General features: G+C 36.0%; 1 protein-coding gene across 1 annotated transcript; it reads right to left on the bottom strand.

Annotated features, from left to right (window-relative positions):
* Positions 1-1,146: 1,146 nt before the first annotated feature.
* On the bottom strand, positions 1,147-22,307 carry LOC139130704 (major facilitator superfamily domain-containing protein 6-like). Its single transcript, XM_070696459.1, has 6 exons — positions 22,229-22,307; positions 21,932-21,963; positions 13,389-13,549; positions 10,793-12,448; positions 9,588-9,776; positions 1,147-5,444 (listed from the first exon to the last, which is right to left on the bottom strand). The coding sequence occupies exons 3-6, from the start codon at positions 13,450-13,452 to the stop codon at positions 4,987-4,989; spliced, it is 2,367 nt and encodes a 788-aa protein (XP_070552560.1). The 5' UTR covers positions 13,453-13,549; positions 21,932-21,963; positions 22,229-22,307; the 3' UTR covers positions 1,147-4,986.
* Between the last annotated feature and the right edge of the window lie 79 nt (positions 22,308-22,386).

Raw genomic sequence — 22,386 nt, forward strand, 5'->3', positions numbered from 1 at the left:
CAATAATATCTTAATGGTGACATAATTTCTCACTTGACCTTTGAACTTTCAAAGAATCCTTTTTGAACTTTACAAATGATTACTCAGGTGAAATTCCAATATCATGTTTGTTGTTCACATCTGCTCTTTCAAACATAACATTCTCATCTCGTATATTTATATCAAATGTCAAACATTTATAAAAGCACAGACTTAGCTAGTTTTGCACTGTAAAAAAATTATTTATAGTTTCCTCACAGACCACAATGTATAGCAAATCAACATTTTAGTGAAATTTCAAAATCATATTTCTTGTACACACATGGACTTGTAATCACCCTAGTCTAATCAAGAACGCTAATATCAATAATCAAGCATCTAGAAATATACAGATTTAGCTAGTTTTGTATTGGGAAATAATTAATCAGTTTCCTCATAGACTACGGTACAATGTATGGTGAATCGAAATTTCATTTTTTTGCCACAACTCTATACAAACCTTCATTAAATTTGACCCCCCCCCAAAAAAAACCCACAACGGTTTCCTAGACGACTTCGTCCTCTGACTGCTTTCTCAGACCTGGTAATATTCCACACAATATATACCAGAAATTATGCCATCATCACATTTACACGTTACAGTTGTGAAAGGGTCTTGCTTGCACACGAGACCGCCTTGTTTGCCCAGTACATAACATTTTTGCAAAAATTCAAAAAAATTTTCTGTAGTTTTTTAAAAAGGAAGTCATCTATGCCAGGTTCTTGCATTACTGCTTGTTAATATACTGTATACCCAACGTTTTACTCCCTAGAAAATTGTGTCCAGTTGATAAATTTGTTCAAAGATGGAGCTGATATAAAGATGAACTTGAAGCCACTGAGTTTCTTTAGGGTCTACTGAAAGATAGACATCTCAGTAGCATTGCTAATTTTTACATGACAATCAGTCAAAATTTTAATGTCAGTGCTGAACCAGTGTGAAAGGAACAAAATAGCACAGTCTATGTCAATGAGAGATGGTCTATAGCTGCAGGAATGAATACTGTTATGTCCAAAAAACGTTATTATAAAAATAAATGCTACTTATAAATGTGGCATTAGGCAACCATCAAAACACTATGTTGATATCCTACTACCGGTACAAGAACACTCAATACTCTCTGAACATTTGCCTGTGTCAATGACAGTAAGTTTATTCTATGACATTGAAAACGTCACATTACATTGCACATGGTAAATATGGCATCAATTATGAACAACACTGTAGGTATAAACAATTTGAATTACCTATTGACACACCCTTACAACAATGATAAAACACTGGATGTTATATCCTGCTATAGATAATACAAATAGAGTAAATACTTTCTCATAAATTTCATCAATAACATTGTACTTTATCACAAATAAACAGTTTCCAATGTCACTCAGTTCATACTGTGCAAAATGATAAAATTAGATGCCTTTAAATTAAATATTCTACTTGTTGAGTGAAATTGGGCAAAGCAAATGCAATATATATTGGCCTTTACTTTTAAAAATTCTGAAGAGGGATTGTTGTACCTTTGAACTTCAACCTTTATCATCATTTGCTCAATGATGGGAACAAGTTTTGAAAAAAATGAAATATAAAAATAAAGCAAACGGTTGAAGCTGACAAAACATCATAGTTGTATCATTGATGTCATCATTGAAATTAATGGATGAAATAAATCAAGTCTGCATTAACTAAAATTCTTTACATTGATATTTTACATTGCACCAAACACTTTATGATCGATGTACAAGATAAAACTCTTCATTTGATCTCAACGTGAACTCTACATGGCAACACTGACTTGAAACATGGCTAATGTCAATTTTTTCATTGCCAGGTTTTAAGGTTAGATCTCGTGGTTACAGAACTTACAGTCATCTTTATAACAAAACAAGGAAAATCGCTGAAGAAGTAAATTCAATAGTTTACTTTTAAAAGATTTATATTGCTGATCACATATAAACAGCAATAGCTTCAATGTATTCTGATTTTACCTTTGAATATGTGGGCAAGAATATTACACAAAATTGTACTTCACACAATCCTTACATAAAGTTTCAAAGGATCAAGTGAGAAAACACGTGAAATTTCATTCTTTTCATGTACCTGATGCACATGGATTCTAAAATATGAATGATAAAGAATTGTATTTTGAAACCTAATGTGCATAAATCAACGAATTAATGTTACAGGGAAATTGAAAATCAGTCTTTCCTTTGATGCAGCAAGTATAAAACAAAACATAAAAACTTCAAAAATATCATAAGTATCTGGTTTCATTTGCCAATGGTATGTTTTAGTGAACTATCTGGACTTTGAGAGTTTTACAAGAATTGTAAAAATTCATGTTGCACATTGAGTCAGCTACAATGAATCTCTGACTAAGCAGCCAAGAGAGTTTCACAATGTAGCATATTGTAAATCACTGGAATTATTCTAAAACATACATCAATGTTTGCGTAAATGATAAAACACATTTGCAAAAGCTTCAACAAGAAATGATGACAAACTTAACCCTGTAACTTTATCAGTTTCATCTGGAACTGAGCAAATGCTTTCAACCCAAAAGGACTGACACACGGAATGTAAAGAACAAACAGCCAGATGGTTTCCATGGAGACTTCTATGCTGAAAATGAAACAGTATCTTATAAAATAATACTAATTCGTCAACTTGTTAATGATCTAAGTCAGGCCACCATGGAAAGTCTACAGGCAGTATCATAGTGATAAGATTTGTGGTTTTCCGACAGACTTTTAATCAAAAGACTTTTAAAGACAAAAATGATAAATTAAAATTTATCCAGAGAGAAAAAGATGAGATTTTAAAATCCGAAAGTGACAAACATATTATTAAAAACGAACCTTTTTCATCATTTGAACAATGTTAATGAAGCTATCTCAGGGAGCCAAACCAAACAATAAGAAAGCAATATTATCTTAGATGTCATTACTCACAATGTGACATGAGTTCTGAAAAATACAAAGATTACTTATTTGGTCACAAGATCAACAAATCTGAATGTGGTCATACCCAGAGAATTATCAATAAAAAGTGAAAGCATTTGTAAAATTGGTTTGCGTGAAAAGTTCAATGACCAATGATAGACGATGATTACCCACAGATTTACATAATAAATTTTATTGCCATGATAGATTTGATGACATGGCTTTTATTGAAATTCCAAATTTCTTTTAGCCATGACCTGGTAATATTTCAAGGCTTTGAACACACAAATGGTCATTTTGTCAGAATCATGATAACCAAAAAGTAGTCACATACACTGGCTACTGAAGTGAGATTGAAGCATGATCTTTATAGCACTATGAACAAAAAAAAACACAGAAAAATTAATTTTTGAATGAGAAACTAGATGCCACTACAAAGCCAGAATCCCTTTATCAAGAAATCCAAAAGTATCTGCATATGGTATTCAGTAATCTGCGGAGAAAGACAACATACCTACAGTGATCAAATTTAGAGTAGCTAAAACCAATGCAAATTTATTGCAATGATTAAATATTTCTATGACTGCATCAGCATAACACAATTTTATCTCTTGAATGCATCCAAAAAATCATAGAGTTCCTCCATCATGTGACAACAAAGACACAGAGACTGCACCATCATGTGCACAGATGAATGTAATTACAGATACACATAGCTCAACCTGTTGCAATGTCACTGGTTTTCAAATAATGCCACTGAATATTGTTCTGTTTCTTAACAGTATTCTCCATGGTAACCATAGATACTCTTCCAGAATTTCATCATAGTTTAATCATGCAGCATTGAATGAATAAATTAATAGTATTAAATAAATAAATTTAAACAACTCTTTCAACTGTGAATAATTATGTACATCCCACTTTTTGTTCATGTTTGCCATGTATTAAAAGTTTTTTAAAAGTTTCTAAAATATACAAAGAATTCAGGCTATCTTGTCAGTAATAAATTACTATTTATATATTGAGCTGACAAGAATATGGCTGTATATAAAGATTATGCAAGTTACAGCAAAGAAATCAATGTCTGTTTTTGTTCAAAGTGTAATGTAAACACCATTATGGCATTTGCCTTTTTCTAGAATAATGCAAGCATAGCGTTTTCATGGACGCTAGAAAATGACCCTTTTTCTAAGGTGTATGGCTTTTTCAATGAAAACTACATCAGTCTGCTCCACACCCTAGTGTTTTCACTCTATCTGTGATATCAGGAATGTATGAGAATTAACAAACAAACAATCAAAATGGCAGCCATACCATTACAAAGAGAATGAAACTTAAAACCTAAAATTTTAAATCTGAGAAACCATCAAAACATACATTTTGAAACATGAAATGACTACATCATCAAGCCTACGAATGAAGGAACAATTGACCTGTGAGACAAAAATTTTGTGACATTGAGTGCAAAGAAAATAAGTTTTATGTGTTGTTTAAATTCATCGATATTGCACATAAATTGATTAAAATTCAACACAGGACGATTGGCAGTGAAGTTTTGTAAAATATTGGCAAACTCAATTTTACATGATACGAATAACTCAAAAATCAGCCTCAGATGACAGCCTCACTGACTGTCTTATCATGTATTGAAAGTTGGCATTCAATGCATGCAAGCAAATGTGAAAGTTTAGGAACTGAAAGTACCATCAATATTTGTAGATTCTAATTCATAAGATAATCGATCATTTCATGTTAAGGTGTTCAAAGCAATCCAAGTTCAACCAACTGTTAATATAGGCTGAATTCCTGGTATCTTTTGAAGTATGCAATAACTCATTGCTAAGATTGAAATATCTTTTATCATGAGTAAACAAAAGCACTTTCAGCAAAGCCAGAAATTCCAAGAATTATAAAATTTACAAGTCTATTGAAGTATACACTTATACACATTTAGTTCAATAAGTCATAAGCTGATTAGAAGTGTTCATTATCTAGAAGGTTGTTGAGGGTGAAGGTCAAATGTTAAAGGTCATCACCATCACCAGTGCTAGCACCCATACCGTTTCCCATATCATACTCCATTGCAATATCTTCAATTTGGTCATCGATGTAAAACGTTTCCATGCCCAATGCTGGAAGTCTTATCGGTGGTTCAGAATCGGAATCTTCTCCAACTGCTGGTTGTCGCGTCGTCTCAGTTTCTAACATTGGAACACGTGATGACACACTTGTGACACTTGGTGATAATTCAGTTGCACCCCGCGGTGGTGAGATATCGGAGACTACAGGTGAAAGGTCAAGAATCAAACCCCGAGCTGCCTCTGAATCTTGATCATACTTGGCAATTTGCTGTGGTCGATGAATTGATCGTAAATTGAGTTTCATAACACGGGAGGACATCTTGTGGTGTGGCATCATGATATCATCATCTTCTAATAATTCAAGGATGTCTCTATCAGCTGTAGGATCATCACCTGGCTCTGTAATAATAATAATTCTCTGTTACAGAAGAGCAGTCTATTGTCATTGTGATTTACATCCATGGCCAGAAGTCGGGATTTTTTCATTTTAGACATTTTTACATTTTAGTAGTGCATGTTTGACATGTTAGGTCGGAACTAACGTGACCAAAAAAGCCAATCGTGCAAACCTATCGTGTATCGTGCACGCCTAACGTGTACGGACCTAACGTGTCTAAAATGTCTAACGTGCATGTCATTTTAGGTTTTCATCATGAGTCAAAATCTATCATGCCAATCGTGCAAACCTATCGTGTATGGTGCAAACCTAACGTGTACGGACCTAACGTGTCTAAAATGTCTAACGTGTATATCATGACTGTACCATTCAACTTATCCGGAGACCCTAAAATGACATACACGTTAGACATTTTAGACACGTTAGATACGTACTCGTTAGGTATATGTACGATACACGATAAGTTTGCACGATTGGCATGATAGACTTTGGCTCGTGGTCAACCTAAAATGACATACACGTTAGACATTTTAGACACGTTAGCTCCGTAAATCTTAGGTCGGCACGTTATACGATATGTCTCTAACTCTATCATGCCAATCGTGCAAACCTATCTTGTATCGTGCAGACCTAACCTGTACGGACCTAACGTGTCTAAAATGTCTAACGTGTATGTCATTTTAGGTTTTCATCATGAGTCAAAATCTATCATGCCAATCGTGCAAACCTATCGTGTATCGTGCAAACCTAACGTGTAGGGACCTAACGTGTCTAAAATGTCTAACGTGTAGGCCTATGTCATTTTAGGTTTTCATCATGAGTCAAAATCTATCATGCCAATCGTGCAAACCTATCGTGTATGGTGCAAACCTAACGTGTACGGACCTAACGTGTCTAAAATGTCTAACGTGTATATCATGACTGTACCATTCAACTTATCTGGAGACCCTAAAATGACATACACGTTAGACATTTTAGACACGTTAGATACGTACTCGTTAGGTATATGTACGATACACGATAAGTTTGCACGATTGGCATGATAGACTTTGACTCATGACAACCTAAAATGACATACACGTTAGACATTTTAGACACGTTAGCTCCGTAAATCTTAGGTCGGCACGTTATACGATATTACGATATGTCTCAAGATTCACGTGATGGCCTACAAACACGGTAAGGTCTAACTCTATCATGCCAATCGTGCAAACCTATCGTGTATCGTGCAAACCTAACGTGTAGGGACCTAACGTGTCTAAAATGTCTAACGTGCATGTCATTTTAGGTTTCATCATGAGTCAAAATCTATCATGCCAATCGTGCAAACCTATCGTGTATGGTGCAAACCTAACGTGTACGGACCTAACGAGTCTAAAATGTCTAACGTGTATATCATGACTGTACCATTCAACTTATCTGGAGACCCTAAAATGACATACACGTTAGACATTTTAGACACGTTAGATACGTACTCGTTAGGTATATGTACGATACACGATAAGTTTGCACGATTGGCATGATAGACTTTGACTCATGACAACCTAAAATGACATACACGTTAGACATTTTAGACACGTTAGCTCCGTAAATCTTAGGTCGGCACGTTATACGATATTACGATATGTCTCAAGATTCACGTGATGGCCTACAAACACGGTAAGGTCTAACTCTATCATGCCATCGTGCAAACCTATCGTGTATCGTGCAAACCTAACGTGTAGGACCTATAACGTGTCTAAAATGTCTAACGTGCATGTCATTTTAGGTTTTCATCATGAGTCAAAATCTATCATGCCAATCGTGCAAACCTATCGTGTATGGTGCAAACCTAACGTGTACGGACCTAATGTGTCTAAAATGTCTAACGTGCATGTCATTTTAGGTTCTCCACATGAGTCAAAATCTATCATGCCAATCGTGCAAACCTATCGTGTATCGTACAAACCTAACGTGTACGGACCTAACGTGTCTAAAATGTCTAACGTGCATGTCATTTTAGTTCTCCACATGAGTCAAAATCTATCATGCCAATCGTGCAAACCTATCGTGTATCGTGCAAACCTAACGTATACGAACCTAACGTGTCTAAAATGTCTAACGTGTACGTCATTTTAGGTTCTCCACATGACTCCAATTTCTATCATGCCAATCGTGCAAACCTATCGTGTATCGTGCAAACCTAACGTGTACGGACCTAACGTGTCTAAAATGTCTAACGTGTACGTCATTTTAGGTTCTCCACATGACTCCAATTTCTATCATGCCAATCATGCAAACCTATCGTGTATGGTGCAAACCCAACGTGTACGGACCTAACGTGTCTAAAATGTCTAACGTGCAGACTTTTACAGTGTTTAGTCATGCACGTTTGCCTTACACGTTTGGGTTCTATAATGTACAATGGCATACAACTCCCCATAGCACGATAGCTTCAACAATGTGAAACGTGCATTTTTACCATCTACTGGCCATAGCTCTCATTGTGATTTACATAATGATCATTTTCAGTCCGCACTTTTAGTGAATTTATTTGTAATTTAAATGACGGGAATGTGAAATGACCAAATCACATTTCTGCATTTATTGGATCAATAAATGTTAATAATGAAGAATGCTATCTCATTCCATTTGATATCATATCAACACATCAGTGTTTTGAAATCATAAACAACACTTTGTTGTCATCATTCTTTAAGATTCTTCTCTGTTGTCAGGATAACTTACTGTACATTAATTAACCTTTACAGACTATAGGCCCTGAAGGTCACATTTTTAAAAGATGACAATTATTCTTAGCATTTCACACCTTTGTGTAAGGTATCAATTCTGTGGTTGACACATCTCAATCATTTTCAAAGTAACTTATTGTCACAGGATCAATCTGAAGTAATTAAGGGACCGTTCAATTTTTACGGCCGGGGGGGGGGGGGGGGGGCGGCAAAATAGAGGGGGGGGGGGGTCATCATAATTTTGGAATCCGCAAAGGGGGGTCATCGCTTTTTCACTGGTAGGAAAGGGGGGGTCACCACATTTTCAAAAACATAATACCAACAATAAAGTTCACTTTATGCCATGGCCATGATCGACCCTCTTTACCGGCGGGCCGCCTGCGGCGGCCCACTACAATAAATTGACTTAATGTAATACCCCATGGCAATCTTAATGGCCGCACGCCTTCAGCAGCCATGTCCAGTAAAGTTTACTTAATGTAATAGCCATGATCGACCCTCTTTACCGGCAGGCAACCTTTGGTGGTCTACTAGAATACAGTTGACTTTACGTAATGGCCCATGACCCTCTTAACCGGAGGGCTGCATTTGGCGAACCACTACAATAACGTTTACTTTATACAATGTCCATGGACATAAGTTGTCTATGGAACTGAAGTTAAAAATTGCCTTACAGTCGTCCTAAATAACATACGTTTCAATGGATGTGGCTGAGAAGTTTGTGCACTGGCATCTCTGCTACACGAATAAAGTACGCCGCGTACCGTAGTTCAAATCCAAACCATGCGGGTAAATTTGACATATGGGTTTTGGTTATTTTTCAGGAGGGGGGGGGGGGGGGTCATCAATTTTTTTTCGTCTGACAAAGGGGGGGTCATCTCGAAAAATGCAGGGGGGGTCTATATTGTTTTGAACACCGGCGACAAGATTTTGCCGGCCCCCCCAGGCCGTAAAAACTGAACGCTCCCTAAGTCTTGACTTGTCATTATGTATATGTACTGGTAGATTGCTGAACTTCATTTGTACAAGATAGCTTAAACGTTTTCTTTCTGGAGAAGCAGTTGAAACTCTTTCTGCTTGGAACGTCTTAATACTGTCCGACATTTCCTTCAAGATGGTAAAAATAAACTTTAATATGGTTGGATTTCCAGGTGAACACGGCATTATGCAAATAAACTTTCAGTGCCTGGAGATTTCCGAGTTGACAAGCACACAGAGTATGTTGGATACTGTAAACAAAATTATCTCCAACTTAAAGGAATAAACTAAAATACCAGGGAATTTCTCATCTGAGATGGTAGAATTTTCGAAAAACTACCGTCCTTTTAATGGTGATCAATGTATCAGTATCCACAAACATGCCTTCTTGTAACCCCTGGACACAAATGACCTTGACCTTAAGTGACCCCTTACCTTGCAGTGAGACACTTTCATTCCTGGTCCTAAATTTACTATAAAATGGTGTTGTACGTACGATGCAGAATTGTACAATCCAATAGAGTAATCCTGTGAGAAAACACAGCACTGCAAAGCTACAGAATAGAACTTTGCCACCATATGCCTTGTACACAATACCACCAAGCAAACCTCCAAGGCCTTTACCTGTAAGAGTTATTTGGTATTAGAAATATCATGCCATTTAGACTTGTATCTTGATGACTGTCCAATAATGGTGTCATTGTGTTAATGTTTGTACTGCAAGTGATTAGGATAAATGATAATGATATCTCAGTGATTATGCACAAATGATCCATCATATGATTATATCTCATGATAATGTGACAATGATTATTGTTACAATTAGTTGTCCTGACAGTGTGATACTGCATAAATTAAATGGCAGGTGTATTTACAATATTTCAAAAACTCATTTATAATAGAGTTGGCATGATAATTCCTCAGCAATTTTAAATTATTTTTCATTTCATCAGTGTTTGCAACTATGTAGCAATTAGCAAATGAGTTTTATCACACTGTAAGACAGAGATTCTGGCAACTGAAATATTGTATTTGTACAATGATGTCTTGCAGTCATTCACATGACCATTTCACTTCAGCACATTACATAATTTTTGCAATGCCATCTTCAATGATCCTTGAATTTTTGACACGAGAAAAGTGAACTTCCAAATCCACCCTTCTGACTTAAGGACCATTGCTTTTCCATGTTCATCATCAATGGATTAGGAAACATAGCTATGTATCAATGTTTCAGATCATTTTTTTAAACAGAGCTCTTCATTTATTGAGTAAATTCATCTAAGGCAAAAGATTGTCTGATACATTAAAGTTGACAATATTATGCTAAACAGATCAGATCAGGGAGGAAATAGCCAGGTTAAGCAGTGTATTGCCAGGAAATAATATGAGATAATGACATGTGTGAAAATTATGATCAAAAGTAGTGTTCTTGTTTTGCAGGTCCTTCTCATTATAATTAGAGAGTGAAAGAATACAGAAATGACCTTTACAAAATCATGATACATAATTACCGCATCATCTTTTTCCTTTATCTTACTCTCTCACATTGATATTTCAAATTTCTATCAGGCTTTCACTATGTCTTTTTTATACATCATTGGATTTTATTTGCTGGAAATGGGCGTTGCTTCACTTACCTACTCCCATGTTACAAGCAGCAACCAGTGACTGCACTGTAGCTGCCATTCCAGGTGGTGCTATAATACTTCCATAGTTTGTGACGGCAGCATACATAGCACCAAATGTGATGCCATGTAACAACTCCAATGGCAATACAAACCAAGGGTTTGTTATGAAGGAATATCCCAAGAATCGTATGATGTAACTCAGTAGAACTAGGTAGAAAACTCCTTTGTTTCCGATATATTTGATGATATGACCAGAAAAGAACAGAAATGGAGTTTCTGAGATGCAAGCCACAGTTAAACTGAGGCCCATCAGGACTTGTGGGGCTCCCATCTCTTGAAGATACACAAAGAGAAAAGTCATGATGGTTCCAAAACACATTCCCATCACAGTGATTAACATTAGGAATGCAATAATGTCAGCTTGACGTAACAGAACACCAAGGCTAGAAAACATAGATTGTGTTGGTGTCTGTGTAGGAATATGAAGCTGAGATGCAACCACAGCTGTGATGATCATCAAAATGATGAACATTGCAAAAGATGAATCATAATTCTTGTCAGCGGCCGTGAAGTCTTTACTAAAAGCATCCATCATAAGTCCTGAGACGACAGCGAATGATCCCCAACCAACTGCACCCCACAGTCTTTGTTTGCCGTAGTCACCACGGTTTTCACCAAGCAGTTCGTAAACTGTCATGTCTACGAGTGGATGCACCAGGCAGCTGAAAACAGCTGAAAGTTGTACAAGCAATAAACAAAGCCAAAATGTCAGGGATACATCACCGGAAATGATGTCATGAGTTGCTGTCATATTACACATACTGCTATCATTTGGTATATTTGCTGACTTTGTAGTGGCTTCAGTAACTATGTTGTAAATGATTGGTACTTTCTTTTCTGGATAACTTGATGATGGTGTCTCAATCTCTGGTTCCCTTGGACAGTCACACACTGGGCTGTCATCATTTACTCTCAGTGTACACTTGTCTGGACACAGTGATCTTGCCTGCATTGCATGAGTTACATTCTTAGGCACTGAGGAATAAGGTGCTATCACAAATCGTACTAGTGCATCATCTTTAGTACTGTTGGTACAGTTACCATTGGCTTCCGTTGAGTTATTTGATGTACTGTTAGTCCTGTTACAAGTAAAGGTGAAAGTTTCATTGCAGGTATCACAGTCCCAGTATGAAGATAGATCTATACACTCATGAAGAATGGTTTCATAGTTGTATGCATATCCATCAGGTAGTGGGCTGACTGACTTGGTGCTACAACAAGAATAACACAGTATTTTCACAGCCATCCATGAGATATCTCTTTCTGAATGTGATTCATTGACAACTATTTCCACTGAATTCTCTTCTCCGATAGGTTCCATGACTGATTTATTGCACAGAGACTGATTATCAAACTGTGAGATGGTCACCGAATGCTGATAATATCCCGGCACAAATCTGCATGACATTGTCAAAATCATGGAAGTAATCAGTCCACAGACCAGAATCAATCTTTGTTTACTGAATTTATCAGCAAGCATGCCCCACAGTGGTTTGAATATAAAACCAATGAATGGCTCCAAACCAAATATGATGCCAATGTGTACGGAGGATATACCAAGTTGCTTGAAGTACACTGGTAGGTATGGAATCAAAACTGCTTTGGCTGTGATAGAAAAAAGAAGAGACAAATGTTAAAAATAGATCTTGCATACACATGAATCTACATACAAACGGACGCTAGGGCTTGCTCTTTGACAAAACATCAAATGCTCTCCAATTCAAAATCTGTATAATGTTTTTAAAAATAAATTAAGCCAAATAAATTGTTTCAACCATACTGCAGTGAATGGCAATGTGGACATAGAAGACCCATGCTGAGTTTACTACAACATTTGGAGTGAGAATATCTATTCAGTGTTTGGCTCAAAATATTCTTTTGAATTTAACCCTTTAAACAAACCAAGTGTTATCAATGGTGATTGTGGACCTGTTTACAGTAATAGAAATCTGGAAGAGAGTGAACAGGTTGAAGCTCTGCAAACAAAATAATATTATTGTCCATTATGTCAACATCAAACACATAGTTATAACATTATTTGCCGATGGTCTGTAATCAGTATAATTTGCATAGATACTTTCAATATCTGGAAAGTCCTTATGACATCTGATGCAGATTGGTTATTTTTCATGTCATACTGATAGTACAGTTTACTCTAACCCATAGTAGCTGGTTCTCATAAATTACTTGTAGATCATGATACAAATAGCAAATTTAATCCACTGTTATGAAATATGAAAGCAGAGAAACACACAATTATTCTATTATTGTGTTGATGTTCAGCTTGTTACTTAGAAAAGCTGGAGACAAAGGCTTGCCTTGAGAGATGATACAACACTACATCTCTAATGACAGTGTTCAAGACCAATTCTTCAGCTGTAAGTTTTTACTGTATCAAATACATGTAGTACTGTTAAACACAGTATTTTTTGCAAATGACCTGTGATTGGAAACCATACAGATCATCTCTAAGAAACATTGTTTACTCATACATGTATATTCATATCTAAGGAAAGGATATTTGCAGTAAAATATGGAATCTCACCAGAAAGATAGAAGAAGTAAACTGCTTTCACTGGAAGGAACACTTTGTTTACTTCGCACTTCATGATGTCAGCTGATTAAATAAAGTGTAGTATCAGGGTAAGACTTGTCCAAGGGTGCAATCTGATGAACTCTTACATCAATGATCCATATTGATGATTGCTACAGAAGTAAAATATGTGAAATTGGTTAGATTAAGCAATCACAAAGAAGACAGTTGCCATGGTTATTCTTTAAAAATGAGATCCTATTTCTGTGAATTCATAAGCTTCTTGACTATTTTATTGGGAAAGCTGGAACAAATAAAACGAGTGGAAGTAACCATTGACATGGAAAAGTTGAGTACAATCTTACTTTCCAAAACAGGCATCACATATACATGTAGATAGAGGTATGTCTGAATAAACTGTACATCATGTAAACATACTAGAATGTTACAGCATCAATAAATGGGCAAACATACAGAAAAGTCTAGTGTGGCATCACATAATAATTTACGGTAGAAAGAAATAAAGATGTTTAACTTGTTTAGTTGTAGTTGACCTATTGCCATATACTAGTATGTAGCTGAGAATTCTTTGAATGCTGATTTTATAATAATGGGATCACATTCTGAAATCAGGTCACTACAGATGTACCTGTAAGTGTGTTTTGCTTTCTGACATCAAATACTTTCTTCCCTGCAATGCACAAACTAACCATGCACCCTGCAGTACACAAACTAACCATGCACCCTGCCGTACACAAACTAACCATGCACCCTGCCATGTACAAACTAACCATGCACCCTGCCGTACACAAAATAACCATGCACCCTGCCGTACACAAACTAACCATGCACCCTGCCGTACACAAACTAACCATGCACCCTGCCGTACACAAACTAACCATGCACCCTGCCGTACACAAACTAACCATGCTCCCTGCAATGCACAAACTAACCATGCACCCTGCAGTACACAAACTAAATCAGGTAAACATGCATCTACAAACTTATTATCTCTTTATCATACACATTAAAATCAGATGCTCTTCATGTATGATCATTTCACAAATCAATAAGACTAACTGCTAATCATCTGTATAACAGATTAATTTCTTGCTGAAAATGAATGCTTGAATTTGAAGCTGATACGAAGCTGATAATAATCATGAACATAATGGTGATATAAAATAAGTCAACAAACTTGATTTTTTGCGTAGGTCAGCGGAGCGGAAATTATTGCTCTGGCTCGCGAGAATGACATTGCATACCATGTCAATCTTTCCTAGCCTCTGAAAAGATATTGTCACATGATTCATACATTTAATTAAAGTGGTACATGTATCTATATACTCTATGTAAAGCGATATAACATGTATATTGTGCCTAGTGCTGACGTGTTAATATATATTACCTGGGTAAGTGTAAAATTCCTTTTTTTCAAAATCAAATACATGTACTGACTCACATTCTACTATGGAATGTTCAAAAATAACAAAAGACAGAGACTTTGATATGTCTAGTTTGTTTTACAACAGCCAGTCATTATAGAACACCTGTTTTTCACATCCACTGCCAGACATTATGAGTCATAAACTTGGCTGATTAGTCATCTCAGTATATCTTAATGTTAAATGACATTCTGAATTCAAGAATATGATGTTTATTATAGCCAGCAAGTGACAGACACATATCATACTGATCAAATAATCTATAAGATACTGATATTCAGTATGATTCTTTGGAGTGTGAAATGGCAATGAAATTAAAACCAACCTGAGGCAGACTATACAAATGGATTTCATCTTATCAAGCATTCATGCCCTAGGCATACCAGTACTGCTGTATGCTGCGTGTCATTTAGAAATTTTAAATTTTCAATGTCTTTGCTTTCTATTGAAACAGAAATCCTAGGAATATCTGCACCAGGAACTCCCTCGTTTTTCTGTTTTTATCAGCACTTTTTTTTTCAAAAACCTGATGTAAACATCTTTTCCCTGTTTATGCTGGTATGTGGCATAATGTGATACAAAATTGTGAAATGAAAATTCAACTATCAATATGTTGAATGCTTAAATTCTATATTTAAATTACAGAATATTGGACACATTGTCATTGTATATATTATACTTTAAAATACTTAAGTAATGAAGTCACTGTGGAAAAGAGAACCACATCAGATAACCTGCCTACAAATTTTTGTATATCTTAACTTAAACCTTCCAATTCACAAGCTTTCACAGTCCAAACTAACTGACTTGCACCACCTTCCCATATAGAAGAAGAATTGTTTAGGCTAACAAAGTTTTAAAGAACAAACACTGCCTATAATTGTTTTGCTCTGTGTAGAGACATCATATAGGAGATTCTTGACTGGAAATCTATTGATTGTGAAATTTGTTGTATGAATTATGATATATTCCATGTAATGATGTATGACAATTGAATGAAAATCAGAATCTACAGGTGTGATTTTTCTGTCTTGGTACTGGGTACTGAAAGATGCTCAAGCTGAGAAAATAGATTTGTACCGGTAATGTTCAACTTATACTTGAAGTTTCTTGACATTGTGAAATTTTGTAATCTGTGTTGCTTTCCAATTTTGACATGAAGTCGTTCAAAATAAAACATTGTGAATTGTTCCTCCATGGCAATTGTCATGGACACATGATATTATCAGCCATGATCTAATGTGTTCTACCAATGACCCAGACCGTGCAATGACATACTGGATACTGATCTGCCAGTCTATTCTGATAATTGATCTGTTAAACATTGTAATTGTTGTCATAAAAACCCTAAACTGTCGAGTGCAGGGTCACAATAATTGACGCCTTTCAACATTGTAGCCACTGCTTTCAATCAGCAACTCTGTTGATGATATAAAAAGAACACAACTCACTCTATGGAATCTGCATATTACATGTGACAGGCAAATATGTGAGCAGTTAATACCTGTCATAATAGAGGGATATAGCCCTGCAAGGAGACAGCTTGATTGACGTTTTATTTTCTGAAGCAGTACTTCACATCCACAAGAGGATTGCGCAGATGCCAAATTGTGTTATGTATCGGTACTTCATTTCCATATTAGGTGAAACCACTACTGGTATTGTGTAATTTAGTGTCACTAAGTCATTGCTATTTTACAAATTGCACTTACATTTCTATGGTGTAGTGCCTGCTGCAGAACAAAAACATTTAAGTTGGATGTTATCAATGTAGACTTTCCTGTTATATACCGGTAAAACACAGAATTTTGACTGTGTTACTCATGTGGAACCAAAGAATGAAATTCAATGCCAAGATAATCACTATTGAATTGGTTTAATTATAATTGTCTTTTTGGACATGAACTTTATGGCAATGAAGCGCTATTATCATGTGGGATTTTCACAAGTTAGCCAGAAAATGTTTTCTTCTTTATCACATCCATTGTTCAACAATGGTATGTGTTGCCCATGTCTGAATGATACATGTAGGGGCATCTCGAGATGACATTGTGTAGATCAATTACCAGTATACTAATTATTATTATTAATATTATTATTATCTTTATTAATCCTTGTTGGGAAATTGGATTGCTCGCCACATAGATAAAACAGAAGCAAGTCACCACAATTGAAAACCACATAGCAACATAGCACTAAAAATACAGACAGAAAGAAAGACAGGTAGACATAAAAATACCGCAATTATACGGTGTCGCTCAAATTTGATATACGCTGTCGTATAAAGTAAAAAGAAATGGGGCTAGAACAGTACCTTGGGGTGCACCTGTGTTAGAACTAATGTTTAATTTGATGTCACCTAATCGAACATATGGTGACCTGTTTGTTAGATAATTAAAGATCCAGGCGATCATGTTTGTGGGGACCTTCATTCTCAGTAATTTCTGAACTAAAAGATGTAACATAACATGAACAGATTTACCGGCATGATCAAGATGTGAAAAAATATTGTGAAGAACCAATAAAAATGCATCATCAGTTAAGGCAATTACCAGTATATTGATTAAAGGGACAAAGTCGGCCATTTTTCATGAATTTTGTTTGATGCAAGATACTACTTATATTGTTTGACATGTTGAAAGATACTGAATGAATGGGTGACCATGCATATATTCGACCCCAGTTTTAAACACGATCAATGAAACCATGGCAAAAATGAATTAATGGTCATGACCATTAATTCATTTTTGCCATGGTTTCATTTAATTTGTCCAAAACTGGGCTCGAATATATGCATGGTCACCCATTTATTCAGTATCTTTCAACATGTCAAACAATATAAGTAGTATCTCACATCAAACAAAATTTATGAAAAATGGCCGACTTTGTCCCTTTAAGGCAAGAGAGGAAGGTACCAGAGTAGGCAAATCGATCACATTGGAGTATGGCATATAGCTACCTTCCACCTTATAAAATGTGACACAATGCTCTGATTGGGTTTAGATATATTGTTTTGACATGATTAAATTACTTGCAGAGAAATGATGAAAAGTATTTCCTTTTTTGATATTGATACACTTTCACATCCAATACCATATAAACATTCAACTTATTGAATGACGGCATCGAAAATGAAATCAAGGGTAAATCTCATGTTAGAAATACATGTAGCATAAGATTTGAGTCTCACTTGTGATGAATTTCTCATGACTGATGAATATTCCACAATGATAAAATGATGAACTCACACATGATTGATGAAGTCCACTCACTTACATTTTTAGACAGAATTCATTTAATTTACCTATGTACATTGATGAAGTCCACTCACTTACATTTTTAGACAGAATTCATTTAATTTACCCATGTACATTGATGAAGTCCACTCACTTACATTTTTAGACAGAATTCATTTAATTTACCCATGTACATTGATGAAGTCCACTCACTTACATTTTTAGACAGAATTCATTTAATTTACCCATGTACATTGATGAAGTCCACTCACTTACATTTTTAGACAGAATTCATTTAATTTACCTATGTACATCGATAGGGAGCAAACAATTGATCAACCTTAGTTACCTTATGGTTATGCTTCATCTGGATTTCATATAAATGAGTTTTAACATCCAATACATGAATACTTATAACGATCAGGTGAAAAGATCAGATCATGCTGAGCTTGAAGTAGTGTCTGCCTTGGCCATTTGCAATGTCACTTATATACCCACTCATAGATGATACAGGTTGAAGTTGTTGTTGTTTTTATTATCATTATTTGTCTATTTACCGCTTTTAAAGCCCCATTAGCTGTTTCTTGTTGCATTTTCTCTAATTGTGCTCCAAAACTGCGGAATGACTTACCAAAGGAAATTTGTCAATCATCAAGTCTGGAAACATTCAAAAACAAATTGAAGACACATCTTTTCAAACTAGCTTACTGTGCAGACCAATTCATCTAAGTGCCATTGATGATTGAACAGATATTTTTTCTTGGATTCTGGCGCTATATAAATTATGTTTGATTGATTGATTGATTTTTCTTACCAAAAAAATACTATCCAATCTTTGGAGAGATGTTTTGGATTCTTATTATTAAGTCATATTGTCTTTGAAAAAGTCACTATTTCAATCCCTGGTGATGGATTTGGTTAATTAAATACAGGCACTTATGTGTACCGGTATAATTGCAGCACCCAGCCACTTATGATTTGCAACTCAAAAATTATTAAGTTGTTAAAATCTTAGTTGTGCATTCATTGCCGATGTTTGAAAAGCTTTCTATGGTCATACTTTGGTAAGCATTTCTATAGAAGTTGCATTTGATCTCAAACCATCTTATCAAAAAAATGTATGTATTTGAGGTTGGACAGAAATCCCTTGACCATTTCATGTCTCTGTGGTAAACAACGACCATTTCATGTCCATGTGATAAACACCAACTTAAAGCACAAAGCCACAAGAACTAAATGAATTTGCCAGGTGAATTGCCATGATTTAGCCACACTATAAAACTTACATCATTCCACTAAAATATACTGCTGATGTGCAGCTGGCTCGGAAGGTTGTACCTGATTGGTCGATTGCCAATGGAGAACTGTGTTCAAAACTGTTTTGAAATCGATGAATGCAATACTCAGTGATTATAGCTTTGCTAAGTTCAAAATTGATTATGGTATATACTGTTATCAATAGCGACAACATTCAATAATTATACAAATGACATAGATCTTCTGAAGAAAGGTACTTGGTCATATGTATACTTCTTCAGAATGAATCGATAGAAAAGCGAGTGCTTTTTGTTGTTTAGTGCATCACATGTTTCTCACTTGGTGAGTAAAGAATGATGCATTAAATTTGGTGGCAACATTAAATTCGCGGCCATTTATGCTGTTATATTGATTAGCGGCAAGAGTGTACTTTACTCATAACATATCCATATTTATCATACCATTCATCAAGAGATTCTTTCATATAAGGTTGGTGTAAGTACTGTAAAACATGTCTTTTTAGCCAGCATCCTTTATTAGCAAATTTAGCTAAGTCTTTAAATTTGCTAATTTAAGATGCCTCTAATTTAAACTTTTCCCTATATTTAATATGGTTAGGATGTCTTTCTAGCTAAATCAAAAAGCTGCTGATTGCAAAGAAAGACCGTAAAAATGCTAAATAAGCAGGCAGCTTTCAGCTAATTTTAAGTGTTTTAATTCTACAAAACTTATTATATGGTAACAGGTCAAGGCTGACATTATAATTCGACAAATGTTATTTGAGGATTTATTGCAACAGATCAATAAATATGGATAAAACTGTGAATTGTTAAATTTGAGCATAGTCACCAAAGAACTTGCCTTGTGCACAAATGCACTACTTGTACAACATTATGGCCACTGATTCTCATTTCTTATACGGCACATTTGAACTGGTGCAAGCGATCGAAAAGCAACATTATGACATCATATGCAAATTGAGACTACTAGTTATGTATTTGTAGTATGAGTCTCATGAAAAACAAAACTTTGCATCTTGAAATACAATGTTGTGTGGCATGGCAAGTTCAGATCACTCATAGATATTATTTACTCATCTCATGGTTAATGGTTTGATTGATGCCATTCCATGGTCATCACTGGTTTAACCTGTTCACCCCAATTCCCTGTAAACAGGTCCAAAATCACCATTGATAACAATGGGTTTGGACCAAACCATGGTGGTGAAAGGGTTAATGAATGCCATGCCGGGCTCTGGTCATCACTGGTTCGATTGATGCCATATATGGCATGGTCATCACTGGTTTGATTAATGCCATGCCATGGTCATCACTGGTACGATTGATACCATGCCACAGTCATCGCTGGTTTGATTGATGCCATGCCACGGTCATCACTGGTACAATTGATGCCATGCCACGGTCATCTCTGGTTTGATTGATGCCATGCCACAGTCATCGCTGGTTTGATTGATGCCATGCCACGGTCATTGCTGGTTTGATTGATGCCATGCCACGGTCATCACTGGTTTGATTGACGCCATGCCACCGTCATCCCTGGTTTGATTGATGCCAAGCCATGGCCATCACTGGTTTGATTGATGCCAAGCCATGGCCATCACTGGTTTGATTGATGCCAAGCCATGGTCATCACTGGTTTGATTGATGGCAAGCCATGGCCATCACTGGTTTGATTGACGCCAAGCCATGGCCATCACTGGTTTGATTGATGCCAAGCCATGGTCATCACTTGGTTTGATTGACGCCAAGCCATGGCCATCACTGGTTTGATTGATGCCAAGCCATGGTCATCACTTGGTTTGATTGACGCCAAGCCATGGTCATCACTGGTTTGATTGATGCCATGCCATGGTCATCACTGGTTTGATTGATGCCATGCCATGGTCATCACTGGTTTGATTGATGCCAAGCCATGGACATCACTGGTTTGATTGATGCCAAGCCTAGTCATCTCTGGTTTGATTGATGCCAAGCCATGGTCATCACTGGTTTGATTTAAAAGCCATGCCGCGGTCATCACCATGGTCATTCTTAACAGTACACCGCAAAATATGAGTTACCAGGCACGATTAAACACATAATGAAGAATTTCATATAAATTGATATGGGAAGATGACATTTACTTTGTTGTCAAAGAAGAAAGATGATAATGATGATGATGATGATGATGATGCATGATGTAGATCTGAGTGTACACTCATTTATGAAATGGCATTGAGTCAAGGAATAATTTTGGGCGTGGGAATCTCATGAAGGTTATTTTAATAAAATCCTATAATTTCGATTCTTAGATATTGTGACTAAAGAGGTAAAGCGAAGAAAATCTAGATGAAACTGCTATGACACAACTGGCACAGAATCTGACGATAGTGAAAGAGTTACGGTGTACCATTGAGAAGGCGCGGACGACACATCTCATTCAAACCGTACATGTATTCATTCATTGTTCACTAGATGCTTGTTTATTATTCTGATATTCGATCACTTTCCCTTTCTAACTGCCGTCTCGAATGTAATATTACATTTTGAATGCCTCTCTCGGATTTTCATGAACGAAAATCATACGATTTCTTACAGAAGACACAAGAATGACTTACCTCAGCATATTAACGGTTCTACGGCAAATTTACTGTGAAACGAATAAACGAGATAAATTATATGGAGGCCGCCATGTTTTTAATGTTAATTTACTTTGCGGACGCTTTTATTAATTTTCAGAGTAATTGTTCTCAAAGTGTCGTAAAAGTTTTACGATACTGGAAAAAAATATGTCTTAATTTTATATGTATTCGATCAAGGTATTGGAATGAATGCAAAATAAACATCAGCGTACATTGTTTGTTAACTGTGCTCAAATGAAAGTGTGCTTATGCATAATCCCTCCTTTGACTTACCCATTTATGAATGGTAAACTCCAGCCTCGTTGTGAATTAAATGACGAACAAACCCGTGGCGCACTGTGCTGTGTACCCAAGCTATTCGGACTGCTGTGTGATATTGTACTATCATCTTTTCTTGAAAATTTGAGACCGCCTAGAACTTTAAACGAATA

This window comes from Ptychodera flava, chromosome 4 (genome assembly GCF_041260155.1).
Source record: "Ptychodera flava strain L36383 chromosome 4, AS_Pfla_20210202, whole genome shotgun sequence".
NCBI classification, from domain to species: Eukaryota; Metazoa; Hemichordata; class Enteropneusta; family Ptychoderidae; genus Ptychodera; species Ptychodera flava.